Raw genomic sequence first — 24,890 nt, 5'->3', positions numbered from 1 at the left:
GATTTTATTTTTTCAACAAACCTAGTAAAATACGTGACAAGTGAGAGATCTCGAGTGATATATATATAAAAAAAAAAAAATATATATATATATATATATATATATAATCCTATTTTTTCAACAAACCTAGTAAAATACGTGACAAGTGAGAGATCTCGAGTGATATATATATAAAAATATATATATATATATATATATATATATGAGATCTGAGTTTCTGTTACACTACTATCTCGGTCTCTCTTCTGACCAGGTTTCTCATCAAATTAGGGTTTTTTTGTTGTTGTTAACTTCGCTCCAAGATCTCGGATCAGTTCTCAAAAGGATTCATTTCATAGATCAGATAAAATCATGTCGGTAGATAAAGATCTATCATCGAAACCACCAGAATCCAAAAGGCAGAAGAAAGAACTCTCGTTTTCATTGTTGTCTCCTGATAACTGTGGTCACTGGTACATTCGTCACGGAGTCTGCACCGTCTGTAGATCAAAGGTGGACAAAAATAGCCAAGGCCGAGAACTCGTCTATCATTTCGACGGTTTACAGTTAAGCCAAGAGGCTTTAGCGTTAACGAAGCGTCTCACAACGAACTTCTCTTGTCTCAACATGAAGAAGCTTCACCTTGTTCTTGACTTGGACCACACGCTTATTCACTCTGTTAGGGTTCGATGTCTCTCCGAAGCAGAGAAGTATCTCATCGAAGAAGCGGGTTCAACTACAAGGGAAGATCTGTGGAAGATGAAGGTCAGAGGAGATCCCATACCGGCCATAACCATCGAATACTTGCTGAAGCTACGACCTTTTGTTGGCGACTTCTTGAAAGAAGCCAACGAGCTGTTCACAATGTATGTTTACACAAAGGGTACTCGCAGATACGCTAAATCCATTTTGAAGCTGATTGATCCGAAGAAACTCTATTTTGGGCATAGAGTGATAACAAGAAACGAGAGTCCTCATACGAAGACACTTGATTTGGTTTTGGCTGATGAACGTGGAGTGGTGATTGTGGATGATACGTGTAAAGCTTGGCCTAATCACAAGAGTAACCTAGTGTTGATTGGCAGGTACAAGTATTTTAGGTTCGAAAGCCGATTGTCGAAGCATCACTCCGAGGAAAAAACAGACGAGAGTGAAAACAACGGTGGATTGGCTAACGTTTTAAAATTACTCAAGGAAGTTCACCGTAGATTCTTCAAGGTCGAGGAAGAGTTGGAGTCACAGGACGTTAGGTTGCTGCTGAAAGATGTAGACTTCGGTCGCCTACGAAGATTGTCTACAATGATCTCTCTCGGTATAGACCGTATTTAGAAATTTCATTGAAGCATTGCAAGTTTAATTTGTCATTTCGTTCATCCGTAAGAAAAGTTTTAGCTAAATATATTTTGACTACGAATGTGAGTATTTCACTTCTTGATTAAAGGCTCAAACATACATTGAACTGAATCAAATCTTTGGTTCTTTCTCCACGCCTCAATATTCGGATATGTTTTGGGTTAGTTCACTTCGTTTTCTGACATAGATGGCGATCCAGTTCGTGCCTGTAACATCTTACACAGAGACTCAATCAAAAAGAATTCTAACCCAATACAACTACTTTATTAAGTTATGAAGTGCCATCTACGTTGAGACAACTTCTTTATTAAGTCATCAGGTAGTACTACCAATCTCATGTCTCATCAACACCAATTTTGTTCTGAAATTTTACTTAAGGACGTTTTTTTATTTAATCCTCAAAATAGGATATTATGTATATTATAATGATTTCTTTGTTTCTCTTTTGATTGTTTCACGGTCTATGTCCCGATCCGTAACGACTGTTATTTGTGGTTGTAGAGAAATTGATTATCAAAATTTGGCTGTATATATTAAACGTTGAGACTTTTATTTTATTATTATTATTATATATAAATTTATAAATATAAATCATGATAAATACTAATCCATATGTAACACAATGACAAAATAATAAAATTGTAAAAAATAGGGTGGTGATGATAAAAATAATAATTTTTTGAAGAGAAGTGGATGTTAAAAGAAAGAAAAAAATGCTGATAATTAATTCATAAAAAAAAATTTGTGAGATTTTCTTTTAATTTAATGTTTGGTTGACAAAAAAAAAAGTGCAAAAATATATGTAAATTTATAATGAGTTTTTGATTATGATGGGGGAAGAAAATAAGTTTTTTTTTTAAGTTGCTGGTTGTGTGATTTTGAGGCTTAAAAAAAGAAATAAAGAAGAAAAAAATGAAAGTGGTTGTGGAACTTTAAAAATAAAAAAGTCATAAAGCCTTGATTAGCAGATAAAATGTTTTGAAGACTTTTAAATACTTTTAAAGTCTTTAAAGCCTTCACAAATGGGAGCCATAATCTATTTCAATGAAATTTTATATGGGTTCGGTATTAAATTAGAGGACTCATAAAAAGTCTAAAATAGTCTCTAGCTCATGGGATCCATTATTATCCTATGTAATTAGGGTTCTTAGCAACTGAGGATTCATAATTTCATACTAGGTATTAACTCACGTTAAAATATGGGCTGAATATTTTATTTAAATTAAATTTGAAATATATATATATATATATATTTGTTATTTATTATTAGCCATATTCACCAGATAACTTACAATCAGATCATTGCTGTAGATATTATTTCCGAAAAAAATCTGTATTTAATCGGATAATATCTATAGAAATCTTAGTTGTTTAGAATGGATATTTTTAAATATCTTATTTTTAATACACTAATTTTTTATCTATTTTATTTGAATTGTCTTAATTATCCTTATAATTTTTTTAAAACTATTTCTAATGATATTCTAATGTAAGTTTTTACACTTTTAATATTATTTTTATAAATGTACTTCTCAATTAATATAATTAATATAGTAGGATATAAACAATGGGTCAATCAATCAAGAGTAAGTAATCAAGCTTGGTGTTTTTCAATTAATCTTTCCCCTTTAAATTTCTTTGCACAATATATAAAGCTCTTTATGAGCTATTTAATTTTCAATTTTATATCGCTCTCTTGATAAGTTCACTTAATCTTAGTGTATTAACTGTCACAAGTTCTGAAATTCTGAAAATGGCGACGGTTTCGGCGACGAGTTCTAGGGTTTGAAATGCTCTGCTTTTGCGTTCTTCAGGGACGGAGGGATGGCCTTCCGTGCTATCTGTTTGAGAATGGGGATTGGGGATGGATCGAAAATCCGTCCTCGAATCTGTTTGCGATTCCTTTGGGGTCGAGGGATTCGAGCTACCTAAAAGGAATCTGGGTTCGATCGGATCTCTCTTGGTTGATTCGGATTGATTCGGCAGAAGTTATTATCGGGATTGATAGGATCTGGTCGTTGTTTGTGTGGAGATTGGATATGATATTGGTATTGTATCGAGATTCTCCTTCCTTCCTGATTGAGGTTTCTCTCGAGTGTATTATGGGATTGATCTCGTGTTTTGGTAAGTATGGCTATTGTCCATTTATTCTTTTATGGTTCGTCAGATTGAGAATATTTTCAGATTTCGAATTAGAGGTCACGGGATTTTGCTTGATTGTTTTTGGAATTTTTGGGCCTGGCAGATTTCGTGTATCTCTGTCAAGGGATATTTCGAATTGGAGGCATATTCAAGGGTTATTTAGCCGATGGAATACAGGGTTTCAACTTTCACATTCTCGCTCTCATATCGTCTTATTCTTTGGCGAGTTATTTGTTTCCTTAAGAGATTTTCTGAGTTCTTTGTGGTCTGCTTCTCGTTTGTTCGGTTGGTGGTTTAACATGGCTCAAGTGTCGCTTAACAAAGGCAAAGCTCCGTTGGTTCGTACTGAAACGGTGAGGATTGCTTCTTCTGTTCTGGCTCAGAGGATCCATGATACTAGGATTTTTGTGTGTCCTAGCAGGTTCAATTAACCTTATGTAATTGTAGTACTTAAGGTGTCAATCCAAATGGGATGATGCTAGTCACTCAAGATGCAATCAAAATTTCACAAGTCAAGCCATTTCAAAACGAGTGTTTGTCTAACAATCCTAGAATGATCAAAATGCAAAACGGAAATGAGTCTCAGAACTAGAAACGAGAATATGACAAGGAGCGAAAATGAATGAAAAGAGAAACGAGTCTAAGCATGAACTAAACAGCAAGAAACGAAACAGTCTCAGGAATGTAATAAAAATCAGAAAGATACAAGTCCTAAGGATGAGGGTAATTGATGTAGGTGGAGTATCCTAGTCTACAGAGTGTTCAACATGCCACAAGCAAACTATCCCTAAATAATGAACATCACGACTTAGCTAATCCAATCTCTTGACAGAAGCTACTCAGACTCAACCACTTCCAAACCTAGCTCTCGCTAGAGAAACATGATCAAGCATGGCATGACAAACAAGTTCATTCACGTCAACAAACATCCTAGACAACTAATCTCTTAGGCTAGGAACGTAAGTCTCTGGCACTAGTTGATCAGACATTTCATCGAATACCTTTTGGGTGCGGAAATGTCTAAGACCTAGTTCCAATTGATCAGAGAGGAACAAGTATTTCTAACTCTAGTCCAGAAGGGAATCATACGAATCAAAGCTTAAACACTCTACATCCTAAGATCCTCCACCTAATCTATCCCATCCTCAAGAACTACCACACTACTCAGATCCGAAAATCATCATCAAAGATGCAAACCCAGAAAACATTGAAACAAGCATTCTTAGATACATAAAAATGAGATGAACAAGTTTGTAGAAGAAATCATATGCAAAAACTCAATGAATTAAAAGATATATGGATACAAAGTCTGAGAACGTTTTTAGAGGCTAGGTAAAACCTTAAGAACAAAATGAGATAAAAGATAAGATGTCCCAAACCAAGACTTAACAAAATTTATATATAGTAAAAACATGTGAATCCCTAAAACTTACAAGATAGAGTCGGTTCGGGAATCTCCTGAAGCGTGTGAAACCAAACATGTGCGGTCGAGTCACGTGTCGTCTCTCCCTGTGGTGTGGTCGAGTGGAACGGATCGAGTCGAGGTCACACGACTTGAGGTGGGTCGAGTGGAGGTGATGCAACTCGAGCTAGGTCGAGTGGAGGTGATGCGACTCGAGCTGGGTCGAGTGGAGGTGATGCGACTCGAGCTCGGTGTATATGTATCCACTAAAACGATGATAACTCTTGAACCACGCCTCCGATTGACTTGAAATAAACGGCGTTGGAAATATGATTCAATTCTCTACAACGTTTATGAAAACAATGAAAGCTGAATCCCTCTACCGGTGGCTCAAGTGATGACTCGAGAGTGGTGATTCAAGGGACGTGGACTCGAATGGTGTTGGGTCGACTCGAAGGACGTGGACTCGAATGGCGACTCGACCAGCGTCTCGGACGATGTGTTTCTGACATCTCCTAGAGACCTGAAATACTCTGAAATGCACAATGTATGCAAGGATGATGCAAAAACTACCTAAATATTCAAAGTGTACAAAAGAGGCTAGAAATTGATGCAAAACGACTAGTTATTCTAGCTAAATGCATGACAAATACATGCTAAGCAGAGACAAAATATAAACATATCAATCCAACAGTTCTCGATGACTCTTATTGGGCGTCTGATGAATCCGAGTATTCAGAGGATGGAGTCTTTGCTAATTAACTTGCCTAAGATTTGGAAGATGGAAGACAAGGTGGTGGGTGCTGATTTGGGGCAAGGTTTGTTCCAGTTTAACTTTGAAGCAGAGGAGGAGATTCAGTCGGTTTTACAGAATGGGCCATATCACTTTGATGGGTGGATGGTTTCTTTGGTGAAGTGGGAGCCGATTATCTCATCCACTTATCCTTCTGCTATTAATTTTTGGGTGAAGGTTACTGGTATTCCAATGCATCTTTGGGAGGATGCAACTTTAAGAGCAATAGCTAAGAAGGTTGGTATACTTAGGGAAATTGATGAGGAGTCATGGAGCTTTTACGTGACTGTTAATGGTTTTAATCCTATTCTCTTAAAGCTGGTTGTTCCCTTTGCTACTGTAGATGAGATCAATGTTTCTCTTGAGTATGAGAAGCTTTCGGGTTACTGTGGTCATTGTTATCGCCTTACTCATGAGATGAGAGGGTGTCCAGACTTGCAAAAGGGGTCCGGTGAGCAGGCTGTGGAGCATCAAACGGATAAGAGGGGTGGTCAGCGACAACATCTTCAAGCTAAACAAGGGGGTTATCATAATGAAGGTGGGTGGGAGAAACCAAGAAAGGTTGTTAAGAGACCTCTGGATTTTCACAATCAAGATCCTAATGTCGGTGATTTGGGTCCTGTTAATTCTGGACATCATGAGAGATCTTTTGGTTCGGTTTAGGGCCAGAAGAAACAGTTCACTGCTGGTGATTCCATTGGTTTTGGTGGGCAGCAAGGTTATCACGTGTTGAATGGTGACTTTCTGGGACAGGCTCCCTCTATTAATCTCAATCGCAAGTGTTTGGGACCGGTGTGGCCTAAGCCTTTGTACAGAGCCAAACATAGTGTCACTGAGCAGCGGGTACAGGAAGAGGATAATGTGGAGAAAATGGCTTCATAGCTGCAGTTTGGTTCGGCTTCTGGGATGCCATTGATGACGGTTTGGTGAAGGGTCTGGTGGATCCAGATCTTATGGAGGAGACTAATGACTTGTTGGAGGATGGCGAGTGTCTGGAGGGTGGTGACTCCGACTTGGTTGAGGGTGAGTTGGGTAAGGAGGGTGAGCCTATTTTGGGACAGGGGACTGAACTTCAAACCACCAAGGATGATAATTCGTCAGGTACCATTCTTATTTCAGCTCCGGTTGATATAGTTCTGGGATCTGTAAATAGTGCATTGGCTGATATCACTTTAGGGGAATCGAACATTCATAGACGGAGTGTAAACAGGCAAAGTGTTAAAAAAGGAGTTACTGCTCCTAGGAGGGCTGCCATGGCTTTGGCTTCTCTCGGGAAATGATTGTTAGCTAAGGTTTTGTCTAAACCTGCAGGTGCAGGGAACAAACAGAAGGGGACAGGGAGACAGGACAACGTTTCCCATCGCAGAAGATGATTGGAAGGTGGTCGTCAAGTCAAGAAAGGGACGGTAGCGCTCACGAAACCACCGGCTCAAACGTGAAGATCCTGAGTTGGAACTGTCAGGGCATTGGGGCGGACCTGACAGAGAATTATTTAGGAGATTTGTGGAAGAAGTATCGACCAGACATTTTATTTTTTTCATAAACGAAAAAATGTTTTTATTATTTACAAAAATTTCATAATAAGTTTAGTTATAATAAATTGTTTACAGTTAAACCCCGCGGGTCTAGTGGTGGTTTAGCTTTATTTTTCATCGATGAAATAAAACTTTCTATTCTCTATGATAGTGATCGTATTACTGACACCCAAGCATTCTTTGGACAACAATTGGTTTTTCTGTCTTTTGTTTATGATGATCCAGTTCCTCAACATCGCCAGAGGGTTTGGGATAAGTTATCAGATATTGGATCTTTTCGGGTTGACCCTTGGTTCTTAATTGGAGATTTCAACGAGTTGATTGGGAACCATGAGAAACAGGGGGGCGCTCTGCGACCAGCCTCTTCTTTTGTACCATTTAGTACTTTAATTCGACATTGTGGGATGTTTGAATTTCCTTGTTAAGGGGAGCAACTTTCCTGGAGAGGTAATCGTTGTAATAATCAGGTGGTTCGTTGTCGGTTAGATCGTGCCTTGGGTAATGAGGACTGGCATAGTTTTTATCCAAACTCGAAGGTGGATTATTTGGAGATGATTGGTTAAGATCATTGTTCAATTTTAGCAACTTGCCTGAAGACATGCAGGAGAAGGAACTGGCAGTTCCGTTTAGATAAGCGATGGTTGGGAAAGGATGGTCTAGCAGGGGCGGTCGAGACAGGGTGGAGTCGTACAAGAAATTTTCGGATACCGTATTTCGTGGATAAGATAAAGGATTGTAGAAACTCGATCTTATGGTGGCGCAAGAATAATTTTTGTTCTAGTCCTTCGCTTATTTCCTCTTTGAAAGCGGCTTTGCAGGAGGCAAAGATGGATGACTCGGTTTCGCAGGAACAAATCTGGGACATAGAGAGAAAATTGAAAGAGGCATATCGTGATGAGGAAGTATATTGGCAACAAAAAAGTAGAAAATTTTGGTTAAGGGTTGGAAATAAAAATACAAAATATTTTCATGCCTATACTAAGCAGCGTCGGGTGCGTCGGATTCTTGGTTTATTTGGTGTAGATAATGTCTGGGATGAAACACCTCAGGGTATGGAGAAAATTGCTACAAACTATTTTGAGAATCTTTTCAAGAAATCGAATGTCACGGGTATTTCAGAGATGATCCAGGAGCTTACCCCACTTATTACTAACAATATGAACAGAGACCTAACTAGGGACATTTCTGAATCGGAAGTTCGGAAAACCCTATTTGCTATGCATCGGGAGAAAACTCCTAGGGCCTGATGGGATGAAGGCTTTGTTTTTTCAACGGTCTTGGTCATCGTTAAAAGGGGATTTGGTCGCCTTGATTAAGGAGTTTTTCCGTATGGGTTGCTTTGACCCACGTTTAAATGAGACAAATATTTGTCTCATTCCTAAGACTGATCAAGCGCAGCGGATGACGGAGTTTAGGCCGAGCAGACTTTGTTACGTGAGTTACAAGATTATTTCTAAAGTACTATGTTTTCGGCTTAAACGTTTCTTGCCCTCTCTGGTGTCAGAGACTCAATCGGCCTTTGTTTCTGGTCGGTTAATTACAGATAATATTTTGGTTGCCCAAGAGATGTTTCATGGGCTAAATACTAATCGTCGGTGTAATTCGGAGTTCCTGGCTTTTAAAACGGATATGAGTAAAGCATATGATCATGTTGAATGGGACTTCTTGGAAGCGGTTATGGATAAGTTAGGTTTTGATAGGAAATGGATTTCATGGATTATGTGGTGTGTATCTTCTGTGTCGTATTAAGTTCTTCTGAATGGTCAACCTCAAGGCTCTATTAGTCCCAAGAGGGGCTTACGTCAAGGGGATCCTCTGTCACCATATTTGTTTATACTTTGCACAGAGGTCTTAATAGCAAATATTAAAAAGGCTGAACGGGAAAATAAACTAACGGGAATTTCAATAGCTCGGGATTGTCCCACAATTTCGCATTTGTTGTTTGCTGATGATAGTTTATTTTTCTGTAAAGCAGAGGCGACAGAATGTCGGACGGTGATGGAAATAATAGGTAATTACGGTAAAGTCTCGGGCCAAGAGGTTAATTTGGAGAAATCTTCTATTATGTTTGGTAAGAAGATCCCATCTGACATACGAACGCAGTTAAAATCAGTAACGGGAATTACTAAAGAAGGCGGTATGGGCTCCTATTTGGGTATCCCATAGTCTTCAAGGTTCGAGAACTAAGGTTTTTAATTATGTTAATGATCACGATCGAGTCAATAGTTGGTCTGCAAAGTTGTTGTCGAAAGGTGGCAAGGAAGTCATGCTAAAATCGGTGGCGTTAGCTCTGCCGACTCATGTTATGTTGTGCTACAAACTGACACAGGAGCTAATGTCTAAATTAGCGAGTGCTATTTCTAAGTTCTGGTGGAAATCGAATGATAAGGCACGAGGTATGCATTAGGTAGCCTGGGATAACATGTGCAAAGATAAAGGAGGGTTTGGCTTCCGGACTCTGGAACAATTTAATGATGCAATGTTGGCTAAACAGTATTGGCGGTTAATTCATTATCCGTCTTCCTTAATGGCTCGGGTGATGCGAGGACGATACTTTAGGAATAAACATCCTCTTATGGCAAAAAAAACCATATTCTCCTTCTTTCGCATGGCGGAGTATTTATTCAACAAAACATTTGGTGGAACAAGGTGCACGGTGGGCGATAGGTTCAGGATGTTATATTTCGGTTTGGCGGGATCTGTGGATACCAGATCATCGGCCACGATCAGCTAATGGCCGGGGGAGATTGTTACATCCGAATTTGATGGTTAACCATTTAATAAATCTAATTACGAAAGAATGGCATTTGCCTATTCTTGAGGGGTAAATGGATCCAGTGGATATTCAGATTATTTGGAGTATGTCGGTTAGTAAAACTTTTAAACCGGATCGTTTAGTATGGCATTTTACTAATTCGGGTAAGTATTCGGTCAAATCGGGATATCGGTTCGCTAGGGATCTAATTACGGCAGTTGAGATCGGGCCATTGTGTTCGGCTCTTCGAGAACAGGCTTGGAAATTGCGGTTCCTCCGAAGGTCCAACATTTTTTCTGGCAGCTTGCTTCGGGTACTCTCCCTGTATTGGAACGGCTTGCTCATCGGGGTGTCCGATGTGATGCTCTGTGTAAACGGTGTGACTCTGCGTTGGAGACTATAAACCACGCTCTCTTTGAGTGTCCCCGTTCATGTAGTATGTGGGAGTTGTCGTCGGTATCACTAGTCCCTGAGGGTTTTCCCTATGATTCACTTTATTCGAATCTGTTTTTTATTTATTGGCGGGCGTCTTCTCAATCTGGGGTTCCAGATATTGCGTTTCGTCTACCTTGGATTTTATGGTCAATTTGGAAGGACAAGAATAAAAAAGTTTTTCAGGGAATTGACGCTGAACCTATTGACATTATAAATCAAGCGGTTAATGATAAATTATTATGGGAGGAAGCCAAATCTTTTTATGAGAGATATTTGGAGTTCTCGCCAATTTTGGAGGATAGGGAACCCTTTCCTCGGTGTCAGGTTGATGGATCCTAGAAAGGCTCAGATCCTTTGGAAGGTCTGGGTTGGTGGTACTGTAATAATGAGGACAAAACGCTCCTCCTGGGAACACGTAGTCTTCGACGTAGTCCTACCCCCTTGCATACGGAGTTACAAGCTCTGATTGGGCTATGGAGTCCCTTCTAGCGGTTGGAGTCGACTGTCACGCTTTTGAGACGGATTGTGCAGATTTAGTCGCGATGGTCCAGACCCCTGATGATTGGCCCGCTTTTTCGAATCTGCTGGATGATTTTTCCTTGCTCAGATCCTCCTTCCCCGCCTTCACTCTTAGCAGGATCCCTTGTGTGTCCAATGTGAAAGCAGACTGTCTTGCTCGTTCGTCGAGATGTTTAATTTCTGAAACTTCCTTTGTAAACTCTTATCCTCCTGTTTGAGCAACCAATCTTGGAGTTCTTTTTTAATTTAATATAATGTTTGGTTGAAAAAAAAAAAAAAAAAGTTCACTTAACCACTTGAGCATGATGGGCTATCACCTCGATATAAGCCCATACGAAAATGAATATACTTAGCACAAAATTAAGCAGGTTTAGGGATTTACTGTCACTTTCCGAACCTTAATTAGTAGACCTAAGACCATGTTCACTAGAGAAACCTATCTAAGTCGTTCAAAAATAAAATGATCATATAATTAATATTAAACTAATCAAATCAATCTACTAATATTTTTAAACAAAAACATCCTACTTTTTCCGACAGCAACAAAAAACCTTCGCCGCATCGACGAATCAAATGATATTTTTTTTCCAATTTTTGCCTTTGCTTAATCATTAAAATAATATTTTTTAAACAATTGTTTATTAATTATCAAATTTTAATAATCTAAAATGATAAAATGATTATTTAAATTACTTATATTATATTAAAAAGAAAACAAAAATATTTTACATAATTCAGAAATATTAAATATATTTTACAAAACTTAAAAAAAATACAAATATTAATTGTAAATTTGTAATAGAGAAAACAGGGTAGGAGAAAAGAAATGAACTCGGTTTTATTGTTAGATTGCACCAAAGTTTTGATTGATATGCTTAATCAAATCTTTTTTAAAACATTCATGTATTTTCGTATCACGAACGTTATTTCGAACGTCTATTATATTAATGAGATTTATTGGCTTATTTGTAGAAAATAATAAATCCACATGAGAAGTTCCGCTTCCAACAAATCTAGAACAGACTTTGAGGTATTTCGGTAAGAAAATAAGAAAATAATTTATATTCATTTGGACTCTTGCTTGATGAGTCTAGAACAAGTTGTCACTAGTTTTGAGTATTTTTCACATGCGAAACTTACAACCATATCATAAACAAAAGATACAAGAAAAAAAAAAAAAAAAAAAACAGTGTTTTCGTTAGCTTATGATCTGAATATTGTTCCCATTGTGATGATCTACAGCATTTGTCGCCTCAGTCACAGGCACCTTCTTCGCAAGAGACCTGGGGATGTCAAGGCTGAAACATGTTCTACAGCATCGACGAGAGAGTCATACACATCTTGAGGACAATTATCAGGACTTGGCTTATCATGCAGATACATAGCATCCAATGTGAAGAGCTTCTGGTTTAAGGGTCAACCATGTGTTGGTCTCATTGATGACCTGCAGTATATGAGAATCTGCAGAAGAACATAATAGCCAGTAAAATAGGTGTTTATTTTGGCTAGAGGAAGATTTTATTTGGAAAACATAAAACTTACCACCCTGAAAATTCGATTTTGTGCTCTAGAAATTTTGGCTTCCTGAGCCGCAGCACGGAAGAGAAGTGTGAGATCCGCTTGACTAGAGGTTTTATTAGCTGACAATCCTCTTAAGGAAGCAACAGCAGATTCAGCATTGTTGGTGAAATCCTTTTTCAGCTGAAACATAAAAGACCTCAAACGTTCAAAACAAATGAAAACGGACAGCAGAACAACATTCACTAGGATGCCTAGTCAGAACCTCTGTGGCGTCCCGGAATACTTTGCTACTGGTTGGCTTCCTGCTCTCTTCGAAAGCAGCTTCTAACTCGCTTCGTTTCAACTATCAAGTGATGAAAAAGCAGATCAAGTTCAGTTTTCAGATTCCAAAAGTCAACGTAGACACTAGACAGGCACACAGCTAGAGAATAGCAAATATTTGTGTGCAAAACCCACTCAGCAGTATGAAACACAATATACCCTGTAGAGATAGCTGCAGATCTCTTAATTTTTCACGCTCTTTGGCAAGATCCATAGCCTGAACAGCTGCCAGCGATTTGGTTATATCTTCTAGTATATCTGCAAGGTCCTAAAAAAGCATCCAGATTACCGCTTAGAATTTGGTAACTACCAAACAAACGAGAATATTGCAAAGCAACAAAAGGCAATTGTACTACTGCAGAAAACGGTTTATTGTGTATCAGAAGATGAACCTAAGAAATTCAGCAAATTTATTCAGAAAAACAGAAGTATGTAGTATCCTACAAACCAAACCCATTTCAAGACCACAAAGCTTTAATCTTAATTTAATGGTAAATAAACATTTGTGTTACCTTTTCATTAATATATTAGTCGGAGATGTGAAATTTTTTGGTGGAGATAACAAACCAAACACAGGTCTCTAGCTCTTCTTCTTCGCTTCCTCTTCTCTCTGTCGCTTTCATCCGAACTAGAAGAAGAGGATGATTCTAACTCAGATTCAGAGTTGGAACCAGAACTGTCAGATCCAGATGATGATCCTGATTCTGACTCCGCAACTTGCTTCTGCTGTTGCATGATCAGGCGTGGCATGTTCTTCAGATACTCTCTCAGGTTCTCTGTGATGCCTCCAAGACCAATGGGTGTTCGAAGTTGATTGCAAACCTCGTGCTCTTTGGATTATCTTTAGGGAAGATAGATACAAGTGATTCCTGCATCGTTGGATCCTGAAGCCTCTCATTAAGCAGCCTAATCGCCAAGTGTTGTGATAATTCCTGCAATCCATGCAAAATTGCAACCAAATCAGCACAACAGTCTCAAAAACCAATTTCCACACCTTCACAAAATTTATCAGCAGAGTCCTAATTGTGAAGCAATACATACAAAATTTATCAGCAGAGTCCTAATTGTGAAGCAATACATACAAAATTTATCAGCAGAGTCCAAATGCGTCTGGTAAACTCTATTAGTATAGCCCTCATTAGAATCAGCCCTTTTGGCGTCCATGTTTTCAGCTGGAATCGTCACATTCCACGGTAACTGGACTTTGAGAAACATTGTCCAACCTTCAAAACCAAAACCAAAAAAATGTCAAACAGCTATGTAAAGGAACATGCATATATAGGTTCTCAAAGGAAAGAACCGAGAAAGACTCTTGTCAAAATCAGAACTGAAAATATCATAGAGAAAGAAAAAGAGACTTGTAGGTTCTTCTCTGAAACGAACATCTATGTTTACGAATCATCATCAGCAACCTAAGACGGCGTGACAACACATCAATTCCAACAGTGTATGAACTAAAACTATGTATAAATCAATCAGAGCTAATATCGCTAATTTAACTTTTAACAAACACTGATTATTGATTCAAATAACCCTAATTTAACAAACAACAAATAATCCTAATTTTCTAAAATCCCAACAAATCTATCGAATTGTGGGAGTGATTTAAGTACCGGGAGGATAATAGAGAGCAGAACAGTCGACGGAGATTGTTGTTCCGGGCTGTTCGACGGTGCTACTCTCTGAGGACGGTGGCTCCGGGAAAGAGAATACTGAGGAGAACGGCGAAATAGTGGGTTTGGAGACCAAGAGATCTCACGTGTTTAAGCCGGAAAAGAAAAGAAAAAAAAATATTGTATTTTATATTTAATCAACACCCAACCATAATTTGCCACGTACCGTGTCTTCAAGGTTGCTTCGCTTCTCGTCTGAGCAAAGATTCTCAGCATAATGGGCCTTTTTTTTATTTTTGTTTTTGTTTTATTTTGGGCCTAGAAAATGTTGTGAACAATCCTATTAGAAATCCCATTCTTTCACTCTCACCAAATTAGGGTTTTTTTGTTTGGGGTTAAATTTGCTAATATTTGATCACTCTGGATGCCCAACTTAAAGGTTGATTCTATAGATTAGATAATCATGTATGTAGTTAAAAATCTTTCTCTTGAGCCAGAGCCAGAATCACCGGAGATCATCATGGAACCTCCTTTGTTTGAATTGTTGTCTCCTAATAACTGTGGTCACTGGTACATCATTTATGGAGTCTGCACCGTCTGCAAATCAAGGGTGGACAAAAGTAGCCAAGGCCGAGCATCCGATTACCTTTTCGACGGTTTACAGCTAAGCCAAGAAGCTTTAGCGTTAACAAAGCGTCTCACAACGAGATTCTCTTGTAACATGAAGAAGCTTCACCTTGTCCTTGACTTGGACCACACGCTTCTCCACTCCGTTTTGGTTGGATGTCTCTCAGAAGCAGAGAAGTATCTTATCAAAGAAGCAGGTTCAACAACAAGGGAAGATCTATTGAAGGTGAATGTCAGAGCCACATACATAACCATTAGATACTTGACGAAGCTACGGCCTTTTGTTGGCGACTTCTTGAAAGAAGCCAACGAGCTTTTCACAATGTATGTTTACACAAAAGGTACTCGCAGATACGCTGAAGCCATTTTGAAGCTGATTGATCCGAATAAACTATATTTTGGGCATAGAGTGATAACAAGAAACGAGAGTCCTGATAAGAAGACACTTGATTTGGTTCTGGCTGATGAACGTGGAGTGGTGATTGTGGATGATACGCGTAAAGTTTGGCCCAATCATAAGCGTAACCTATTGGAGATTAGCAGGTACAAGTATTTCAGATACGAAGGTCAAGAGTCAAAGCCTCACTCTGAGGTGAAGACAGACGAGACTGAAAGTAGCGGTGGATTGGCCGATGTTTTAAGCTTACTCAAGGAAGTTCACAGTAGATTCTTTAGGGTCGAGGAAGAGTTGGAGTCAATGGACGTCAGGTTGCTGCTACAAGAAATAGAGTTTGATCGTACTGACGAAGTATCTGTAGAATGATCTCTTTATGTTTGTTGAATCAATCTTTGGCTACCTCTTCTTAGAAAGTACTTAAATTCAACATAGTAAATTAACTTCTGTTTCTTCCTTTCTATGCGGCAGGATTCGGATATGCTTTTAGTTTCGGTTTCACTTCGATTTCGTTAACGTTCCTTGCAAAACTCGTCTCTATAGTTCGTGCTTGTAAAACACAATAACTCAGGTTTCGCATTACATGATTAATATTCTTAACTGTGCGGTTTTGTGACAAAAACAGAACGTGTTCTGCTTGAGCGTTTAATAGTTTAGAAAGTGAACAAGCTATTTCTCCCCCTCGTTCAAACGTGCTATTTGAAGCAACAGCCAGTAGCTGACGACCATATATCGAGTACTTTGAGTAATACAAAAGGGAAAAGAAGAGCAGATAACAAGAACTGAGACCATCACAAGAACCAAAAGATTCTTCCCATATTACTAACCTGACGTTGACGAAATGTTGTTGTTACCATCCCAAATGTTGACGAAACCATCCTAACCTCCTCCAGTTGTAAAGGTGCCATAAAGTAAAGAGATGAGCAGTCAGTAGGGAAACGATGTTCAGATAAAAACGAGACATGAGATTGTTACTACGTTGATGACTTAAAATTTGGTTTAAAACGAGGCATGAGATTGGTGCAACGTAGTACCAATCCAAATGTTGTCAAAGGCTTTAAAGCCATACATTAATATGGTGATTACAGTTTTTTCTGACATTTGCACATCTTATGTGTAAAGAAATAAATAATATTACAAAGATATAGGTTTGCACATCTTATGTGTAAATAAATAAATAATATTACAAAGATATAGGTTTAGCACTAAAATATAAATTCTAAATTTTATTATTTGTTTGTAGTGGTAATATATAAATCTTAAATTGCAAGTAGCAAAGGAAGAAAATGACATTGACTGAGTGATGATGAAACCAATTACTCCAGTATATAATTAATATGTGATGATGAGGTATAATCGTTCATAATGGTAATAACATATACTCCTTCTCGTTTTTTTAGTTGTCATTATAAAATAAAAATTTTGTTTTCCAATATTTGTTATTTTAGATTTTCAATGCACATATGTTTGGCAAATATATCAATTTTATCTCAACTATTTTAATGATTTGACCAATAAAAAACTAGAAATCTTTATTAAGGAAGGGATAAAATAGAAAATTATGCTGTTTTCTTATTTTGTGTGAAAAACCTTAAACGATAATAATTAATTTAAAAGGAGAGAGTATTTAGCATGTTAGTCAATCGAACAAATTAGTAATATTTGGTTAAAACAAGCAGAAAAAGTATATGTAGATTCATTTCACTTCACTCGGTATCATACGAAAAGTGTCTTTTATTTGATTTATATTTTTGTTTGTAAGTAGCTAAGGTCTTGCTCATGATATGAATATCCAAGTAAGCATTGTCTCTTTAGAAATTTACAATTTGATAAAAATGATCTTGATAAAGAAGCATATAACTACCTACCTTTAAAAGCGTCTTTCGATTTTTGTTTGATCCTTTAAAATAAAATCATTTGATGAAAATAAATTAAGAGAATATTGCATTAATTCTCAGAAAACATTTTCTCATGACATTTTATCTTTTATTATTGATTTAAATGACTTATATTATGAACTGACAGTTTTGCATATGATTTTATTTATTGTGCCAATGACACCTAGTGAAGTGGTTGAATTTGTAGTGAAGTGGTTGAATTTGTTAAAAATATAGGATGTTATCCAAATGTTTACATTGCTTATCCACTTCTTCTAACTACACCTATCATTATAACATTAGTTGAGATCTCAAAGTGAATTACAGTTTTGTTACATGTCAAACTCTATTGAAAATGTTCAGATTTTATATAATAAGGTTAACAAATTTTTTATTTCGGGGAGGATAAATATTTTTTATTAAAGAAATATAGTAATAAAAATAATTTCAGTAGAATTAAAGTTAATGATTTAATATATTTAATTTTTTTAATAAAATGGTGTAATTAGCTTTTATTTATTTTCTTGACTAGATGAAGTGGAGGTTAATGGTTTGAGATTTGAATAGACTTTTAAAGACTTTAAATGTTATGTAGAAATTGTTGTTATTAGATCAAGATTTTGTTAAACTCTGTTAAAGTTTAGTGTTATTAGTTTGTGATTTGTAAAAATTCATTTAAAATTTTAATAAATTTGGGTTATTGGATTCAGACTTTTATAAAGTCAATAAAAGTTTTGTGTTGTTCAATTAAAACAAAAGAGTTTATGATTGTTAATGAATTCAATTATTATGTTATTGATTAATGATTTTAGACATTTTTTTAACAAAATAAAGTCATAGAAAGTATCACATAAAATACAAAGATTGTTTGAAGTACTTTACAAGATTTTCGAAAACAAATTAATCAACAAAACTATAGAATACTCTCTAGCAATCCTTAAAAAATAGTTCACTTATTTACTTTTGATTTTGTTGAACTCTTCAAAAATATTTATAAATTAGAATAGAATAACATCCCCTAAACCTCAAATTTAACTCCCCTTTTTACTTCTTTAGTCCTGAAATTAGGATTTTATGTACAATTGTTTTCTTTTGTTTCTCTATTGATTGTTTCCGGCTAAGGCGAGAAAGGTAATATAATCTATCAATGAAATCTTATATGGGTTCGGTATTAAATTAGAGGAACCATAAAAAAATCTAAAATAGACTCTCATGAGAAGTTCATTACCCCCATCTAATTAGGGTTTGCAAAATGAGATTCATATATATAGTCATGTAATGTGAACAACGAGGTCAACCAATCCAAGATTAATTAATCAAGCTTGGTGTTTTAAAATTAATTAATCAAACCCTATTAATTTTTTTTGCGCAATAAAGCTCATTTGGATACATACTATTTACCAAATTTATGTTTTCTCTCACTTCCGATAACCTTAATTAATTAGTATACCTAACTAGCTAAGGCTATTGATCATTTACTTGCAAACAAATTTGATACAAGGAAAATTTTTGTCAAAGCCATAAATCAATATTGATATAACAGTTTTTAATCTTTTTTTTTGTCAACTTTTAATCCCTTTTTCAAGTAAGAAATAACTTTATGAAATTTTTGACATTTGCTTTATAACTAGCGATAAAAAAAAAAAATATAGAGCATACATCTTCAGTGCAATAAATGATATATATTGCAGAGATATAGGTTTAGACACTAAAATATAAATGTTAAGATTTGTTTGATGGTTTGTAGGAGGTAGAAAAATTGTGAGTAGCCAAGAAAGAAAAAGAGAACATTGATTGACCACGATGAGATTAATTACTCGACATATATTAATATATGATGATAAGGTATAATCGTTCATAGTGATCTTTTAACATATATTCAACATGTTAGTCAATCAATCAAATTTAACATATGTAAAGCTAAAGTAGTATTTGGTTAAAACAAACATAAACGTATATGTTGATTGAAAAAGTGTGTTTTCTTTTATTTAATTCTTGTTTGAGAGTAGCTCAAAGTCTTGCTCATTATATGACTATTGATCATATATATCCAAGTAAATATTAAGTCTTTAGAAAATTACAATTTGATAAAAATGATTTTGACAAAGAAGCATATACATAGTTACATACCTTTAAAAGTGTCTTTGGGTTTTTGTTTGATTCTATAAGATTAAAAACATTTGATGAAAATAAATTAAGAGAATATTGCATTAATTTTCAAAAAAACATATTCTCATACATTGTATATGTTATTGATTTAAATGACTATATTCTGAACTGAAAGTTTTGCATATGATTTTACTAGTTGTGCAAATGACACCTAGCTAGTGAACTAATTGAAATTGTTAAATAGGATGTATCCAAATGTTTAAATTGGTTATCAACTTCTTATAACTACAAGTCTAAACCTATCATTATAGCATTAGCTGAGTTCTTAAAATGATTTACAGTTTTGTTACATGTCCAGCTCTATTGATATTCAAATTTTATAGGAACAAATAAATTAATTCTTTTTTTAAAATAATTTAAATAGAATTAAAGTTAAGAATATAATATATTTAGATGTTTTAATTAATTTAAGATGGTGAAACTTTTACTTCTTTTCTTGAATAGATTAAAATATATATATATATATATATATATATATACTCTTTTTTGATAGGGCTATGAACTTTTGTTTTATATAGTAACACATTTAGACTTTACATATTAATCTGGTAGCTAGTATACGAAAAGAAAACATTTATTTCCAATTTTCCATTAATCTAGTAAAAGTCTCTTAAATTTGTTTTGAGGTGAAGTACCCAATAAACAGAAAACGCGTAGAAAAAGGATATTATAGTCATTTAGCAGATAGATAAACAAACATCAGGGATTTCCAATTTTCCATAATTATTAGTGACGGTCTCTATCTCCCTATAAAACCTCAATCTATTTTTCTCTCCTCGATCTCTCTAGGTTTCTGAACATCAAATTCAACTCTCTTTTTCTCTCATCGATCTCTCAAAGCTAGGTTATGCAATCAATCATGTCCGTTGTTGAAAAGCATTCTTCGGAACCACAAGCCAAAAGGCGAAAGATCGAACCAAAGATCAACGAGTCACCGTTATCGTTATCCTCTTCTAGTAGCTGTGGTCACTGGTACGCACTTCATGGAATCTGCATCGCCTGCAAATCAACAGTTGACAAAAGGCAAGGCCGAGCGTTCGATTATATTTTCCAAGGTTTACAGCTAAGCCACGAAGCTGTGGCGTTAACCAAGTGCTTAACAACGAAATCATCTTGTCTCAACGAGAAGAAGCTTCACCTTGTACTCGACTTGGACCACACGCTTCTCCACACTAAAGAGGTTCCTCGTCTCTCCGAAGCAGAGAAGTATCTACTCGAAGAAGCAGGTTCAATGAAGAGGGACGATCTATGGAAAATCAAAGACTCAGGAGATCCCATTGAATTTTTGACAAAGCTAAGGCCTTTTGTTCGCGACTTCTTGAAAGAAGCCAACGAGATGTTCACCATGTATGTTTACACAAAGGGTAGTCGCGTATACGCTAAGCATATTTTGGAGGTGATTGATCCGAAGATACTCTATTTTGGGGATAGAGTGATAACAAAAGACGAGAGTCCTCATATGAAGACGCTTGGTTTGGTTTTGGCTGAGGAGCGTGGGGTGGTGATTGTGGATGATACGCGTAAAGTTTGGCCTTATCACAAGAGTAACCTAGTTGATATTAGCAAGTACTCCTATTTCAGACTCAAAGTCCAAAAGTCAAAGCCTTACTCTGAGGAGAAGACAGACGAGAGTGAAAGCAACGGTGGATTGGCGAATGTTTTGAAGTTACTCAAGGAAGTTCACCGTAGATTCTTCAGAGTCGAGGTCGAGGACGAGTTGGAGGCGAAGGACGTTAGATCGCTGCTACAAGAAATAGACTTTGAACTCAAGCAAGAATCTGTTGATTGATCTCTTTCTGTCTTTTAAACTCTGTATAAACTTCATTTAAGCATTGCAAGTTTGTCTATTTTATAAAATGTGTTTGCAAAGATACATTGACTACGAAGACTTTAAAACATATACGGTGAATGTGGGTATTTCACTAGTTAATTAAAATCTCAAACATACGTTGATCAGTTGACTCAATCTTTAGTACACTCCTAGCAAATACAAGAAAGAAGAAAAAGAACAACACAGGAAATTAACTTGGTGTTTCTTCCTTTTTACGCAGCAGGATTCGGATATACTTTGGGTTTTGGTTTCACTTCGATTTCGTTCACGTTTCTTACAAAGATGGCCTCCGGTTCAGACCTACAAAACATCACACAGAGAGACCCAATCAAAGAGAATTCTAACTCGAAACCAAATACAAAGAGATCAATATTTTCAAGTGTGCGGTTTTGTGCCAAAAACAAAAAGGATGCGTTTAAAGGTCATATAGATCAGATCTGAAAGTTTAGATTCTCTAATGTAGCAATATACTTCTATGCTATGTTATTCTCTGTAAGCAACCAACCAAACCAAAGTTCAAATCATCAGAGATTTCTAAGGCACACTGTTGTAAAACTTCAAAGGATTAGAAAGGGAACAAGCTACTTACGATTTCTCCCCCTCTTCAAACGTGTAACTTGAAGCAACAGCCAGTAGCTGACCATCTCGACTGAATGACAGTGCCGAGATACTTGTTGGATACTTTGAGTACTACAAAGGGAACAACAAGGAGCAAATCAATTGTGTGCCATACTTAACACTCAGAGAATAATGATCTTGCCCATTTACTAACCTGATATAGCCTCTTCTTGTTGTTACCATCCCAAATGTTGACGAAACCATCACAACCTCCAGTTGCAAAGGTGCCATAACTGCAATTAAAAATCTAAGATGATTACACAGGAAAGTAGCTATGCGGGAGAAATTTCTCAGCATTATAATTTGACCTTCTTGTGTTCTGTAAGTAGTAGTAAATCTAGAAATCTATGAAACAGTTGGACTCCATCTAAGGTAAGAACTCACATTGGATGGAAGGCAATGGAATTTACAGGGTAAACAATGTCCCTTCCAGCCTCTGTTTTCCGATGACATTTGAAAGCATATCTGAGAACAAGTTCAAATACATCTGTAAGTCGAAGTTGTGGAAAAGAGAAAAGAAGAAAAAAAAAACACAAGGAAATTACTTTTTAGCTTGAGCAGCCTCTGACAGATCAAAAAACTCCATCGCAACCCTTCCTTCAACAGAGCTAAGAGCATATCCTGTAAATTTCCAATTTCAGATGTTCAATTCAATGATGTGGAATAAGAAGAACTGAGAGTACGGTATACTTTGGAAATGGAGGAAAATTTTAGCAACTCCAGATACTGCCATCAACCACAGAAGAAACAATAAGTCAGCCATCTAACCTGTTCCATTAGGATAACAACGCACACATCTTGTCTGGTATTTCAGTGAAGACTCCCGTCTTTGCTCAGGCTGAGACATATTTCTGAGATCATAGATGTTTACATGCCTTCCTGCTGTTGCCACAACCAAACGATGTCCAACAAGAGACATAGAGTAAACACGCTCTGGTTGCAAGTAAGTTCCCACCTGGGTGCGTTCAGGCCCACTTGCGCCTCTTGGATCCCAACATTTAACTGTTTTATCCCAAGATCCAGTGATCACTTGCCCTGTAACATCACATAAAACATAATGATGTGTCAGCATTACTTTTGGGACAGTAAGATACAGTTACATAAGAAATGATTAGAAACAAAAGTTCACTGTCCATGAAAACTAAGGTATTAAATAAAGCCGTTTTACAGTAGGTAACATCGGATTTTATTAACAGAATTTGCTTAGCTGCGAGTTGTGTAGACATTATAAGCACTAGAAATCGTCAGTGTTGTTGTTCAACTAGCATAGAAAGCATGAATACCACTCTACAACGTACCTGCAGCATAAGAATACTCAACACAGCGCACTGGTTTGTCATGCGTCCCCAAAATGTCCTCTTTGCCGACATTGAAAACAATCCTGCAGTATAACCAGAGAAAACCACTCAAATCAAACAAACTTACAACAGATTTTGAGCATTTGCTAAAAGTAGGAAGCTTTCAGTTCGAAATTTGCATAGCCGTCACTTATCAATATAAAGAGAAATCGCCCTAAAAAAAACAACTCATGTGCTTTGTTCAACATCACCACAAAAATCCTCATTTTAAACGAACAATAATAACTTAGCCTGAAGAGAATATAAGAGAAGACAATACAATACCTTCTGACTTTGTAATCGGCGCCAACACTGAAGCCGGAGAAATCATCGTGAAAACAGCAATCGAGTACTGCTCCGCCGTGTAAGAACTCGCCTCGCAACGAATTGGTGCTCACATCATACAATCTCACACGCTTAGATTCAAAACAAACACAGAAGACGAAGAAGAAATTGAACTTCAGATCAAGGAAAGAGGACTGTTCGGAGTCAACAAATCAGTGAAAAGACAAAGTAGAAAGGGGGTTTTTGGACAACCACTAACCTTATCCCATGAAGAAACGAGGAGATGATCACTGTTATTGGAAAATCGGAGATTGGAAATGCCGTCGGACGGTGGATTCGAGAGTTCACGACCGGCGGACGGAGTCGTAGTCATAGTTCCCGTTAAAGATCACAAAAATTCTAGGGTTTCCAGATAGAGAGAGAGAGAGAGAGAGAGAGAGAGAGATTTGAAAGAGAAGGCGTGGTTTTTTTTTAATTTTGAATTCAAATTATCTTCCCTTTTGCAAAGGGACCGAAGGGTCGATTTAGATCTATTTCTTTTTTCTTTTATTTTGGGTGAAGATGAGATTCTAAAAAGAAATGAAAAAAAAAAAAAAAAAAAAACACTTAAATAAAAGTTCTAAAAAAATTCACCCCCTATAACAATGAACTGCCTCAGCAAACCATCTTAACAAGCAGAAAACAAAAAAAAAACAGGATTATAACAAAGGTGGGCCATTAGACCTCTTATAATGAGCTACAAATTTCGGGCTTAATAGGCTAAACAAAAGGCCCAATATTACACAGAACCCAAAAAGAAACAAATGCAAGAAGAAAGAAGAAGATTACAGAATCTGGAATCGGGAAGAAAGGAAAACGTCTTAAACTGTATCATCTCCTCCTCCTCCTCCTACAAAGATGTTGTCTGCGCAACCTAACTAATGACACGTGTCTAAACGCCAACATGACGTCTCCGCCAACGCGTTTGGATAAAATCACGTCCACCATTTTTTGTGATTTGGCTTTGCTTTGTTTGGGTAGAAGAAGTAACAACAAAAAAAGTGATGACATCATCGTTACGAGTGGTAACGGAAAGTCCCACGTGTCCTATAAACACGCCCCGTTTTAGTTACTAAATACGGTACGCCACGCCACACCCAATCTTTTTCCTCACCTACACTCAACTCCACTCCAAGTTAGTTCGCCACTCCAACATTCGATTAATAATTTTTGTAAACAAAATTCCGATTTGTTTCTTAAGTATATTATTCCAACGCCATTTTCTAGTAATCTTAAAACGAATATTTTCGAGTTATTACAGTAAATTTTTTGAGAAATTAATTTGATGATTAAGCATGTGAATGATTGATTGATTTATTAATAAATAACTAAGATCATGCTTATT

At 36.6% G+C, this 24,890-nt stretch overlaps 3 protein-coding genes, 1 long non-coding RNA gene and 1 pseudogene across 7 annotated transcripts; 3 read left to right on the top strand and 2 right to left on the bottom strand.

The window, feature by feature from the left end:
• Positions 1–351: 351 nt before the first annotated feature.
• On the top strand, positions 352–15,758 carry LOC104765831 (RNA polymerase II C-terminal domain phosphatase-like 5). Its single transcript, XM_019240863.2, has 2 exons — positions 352–1,245; positions 14,826–15,758. The coding sequence occupies exons 1-2, from the start codon at positions 352–354 to the stop codon at positions 15,756–15,758; spliced, it is 1,827 nt and encodes a 608-aa protein (XP_019096408.1).
• Positions 2,911–7,269, top strand: LOC104765829 (uncharacterized). Of its 2 annotated transcripts, XR_015591260.1 has the most exons (3): positions 2,911–3,456; positions 3,578–6,770; positions 6,981–7,269. XR_015591260.1 is itself a non-coding variant. In XM_010489603.3 (2 exons), exon 2 carries the CDS (start codon positions 5,577–5,579, stop codon positions 6,330–6,332), a length of 756 nt encoding a protein of 251 aa, XP_010487905.2. In that variant the 5' UTR covers positions 2,911–3,456; positions 3,578–5,576; the 3' UTR covers positions 6,333–7,269. The 2 variants fall into 2 exon arrangements, 1 of the variants encoding a protein (XP_010487905.2); XM_010489603.3 differs by having other exon boundaries at positions 3,578–7,269.
• LOC104765830 (uncharacterized) lies at positions 11,947–14,528 on the bottom strand. 2 transcript variants are annotated; one of them, XR_763929.2, is made up of 7 exons: positions 14,369–14,528; positions 13,838–13,978; positions 13,268–13,687; positions 12,915–13,013; positions 12,697–12,777; positions 12,456–12,614; positions 11,947–12,374 (listed from the first exon to the last, which is right to left on the bottom strand). It is a non-coding gene; the product is annotated as an uncharacterized LOC104765830 (long non-coding RNA). The 2 variants fall into 2 exon arrangements; XR_763928.2 differs by having other exon boundaries at positions 12,915–13,023; positions 14,369–14,527.
• A 4,383-nt stretch (positions 15,759–20,141) lies between the features above and the next one.
• On the top strand, positions 20,142–21,306 carry LOC109130745 (RNA polymerase II C-terminal domain phosphatase-like 5 pseudogene; annotated as a pseudogene). Its single transcript, XR_015591259.1, has one exon. The product of XR_015591259.1 is annotated as an RNA polymerase II C-terminal domain phosphatase-like 5 pseudogene (transcript).
• On the bottom strand, positions 21,260–24,505 carry BUB3.1 (Transducin/WD40 repeat-like superfamily protein). The gene is made up of 9 exons (XM_010489602.3): positions 23,766–24,505; positions 23,507–23,637; positions 23,183–23,265; positions 22,653–22,919; positions 22,430–22,505; positions 22,269–22,349; positions 22,039–22,117; positions 21,856–21,956; positions 21,260–21,566 (listed from the first exon to the last, which is right to left on the bottom strand). The coding sequence occupies exons 1-9, from the start codon at positions 23,877–23,879 to the stop codon at positions 21,479–21,481; spliced, it is 1,020 nt and encodes a 339-aa protein (XP_010487904.1). The 5' UTR covers positions 23,880–24,505; the 3' UTR covers positions 21,260–21,478.
• Positions 24,506–24,890: the final 385 nt, after the last annotated feature.

This window comes from Camelina sativa, chromosome 19, assembly GCF_030686135.1.
Source record: "Camelina sativa cultivar CO46 ecotype springtype chromosome 19, ASM3068613v1".
In the NCBI taxonomy this organism is placed as follows: Eukaryota; Viridiplantae; Streptophyta; class Magnoliopsida; order Brassicales; family Brassicaceae; genus Camelina; species Camelina sativa.
The sequence above is the reverse complement of the archived record's forward strand: the minus strand, read 5'-3'. Positions and strand labels throughout refer to the sequence as shown.

Excerpts from the sequence above, each read along its gene's own strand:
- LOC104765831 (XM_019240863.2), top strand. The coding sequence starts at position 352 with ATGTCGGTAGATAAAGATCTATCATCGAAACCACCAGAATCCAAAAGG. Across the intron at positions 1,246-14,825 it reads TTAGGTTGCTGCTGAAAGAT|ATAATCATGTATGTAGTTAA; the intron begins GTAGACTTCGGT and ends TCTATAGATTAG.
- LOC104765829 (XM_010489603.3), top strand. The coding sequence starts at position 5,577 with ATGACTCTTATTGGGCGTCTGATGAATCCGAGTATTCAGAGGATGGAG.
- BUB3.1 (XM_010489602.3), bottom strand. The coding sequence starts at position 23,879 with ATGACTACGACTCCGTCCGCCGGTCGTGAACTCTCGAATCCACCGTCC. Across the intron at positions 22,506-22,652 it reads TTGTTATCCTAATGGAACAG|GATATGCTCTTAGCTCTGTT; the intron begins GTTAGATGGCTG and ends GGAAATTTACAG. Across the intron at positions 21,567-21,855 it reads TTTGAAGAGGGGGAGAAATC|GTCTGAACCGGAGGCCATCT; the intron begins GTAAGTAGCTTG and ends GATGTTTTGTAG.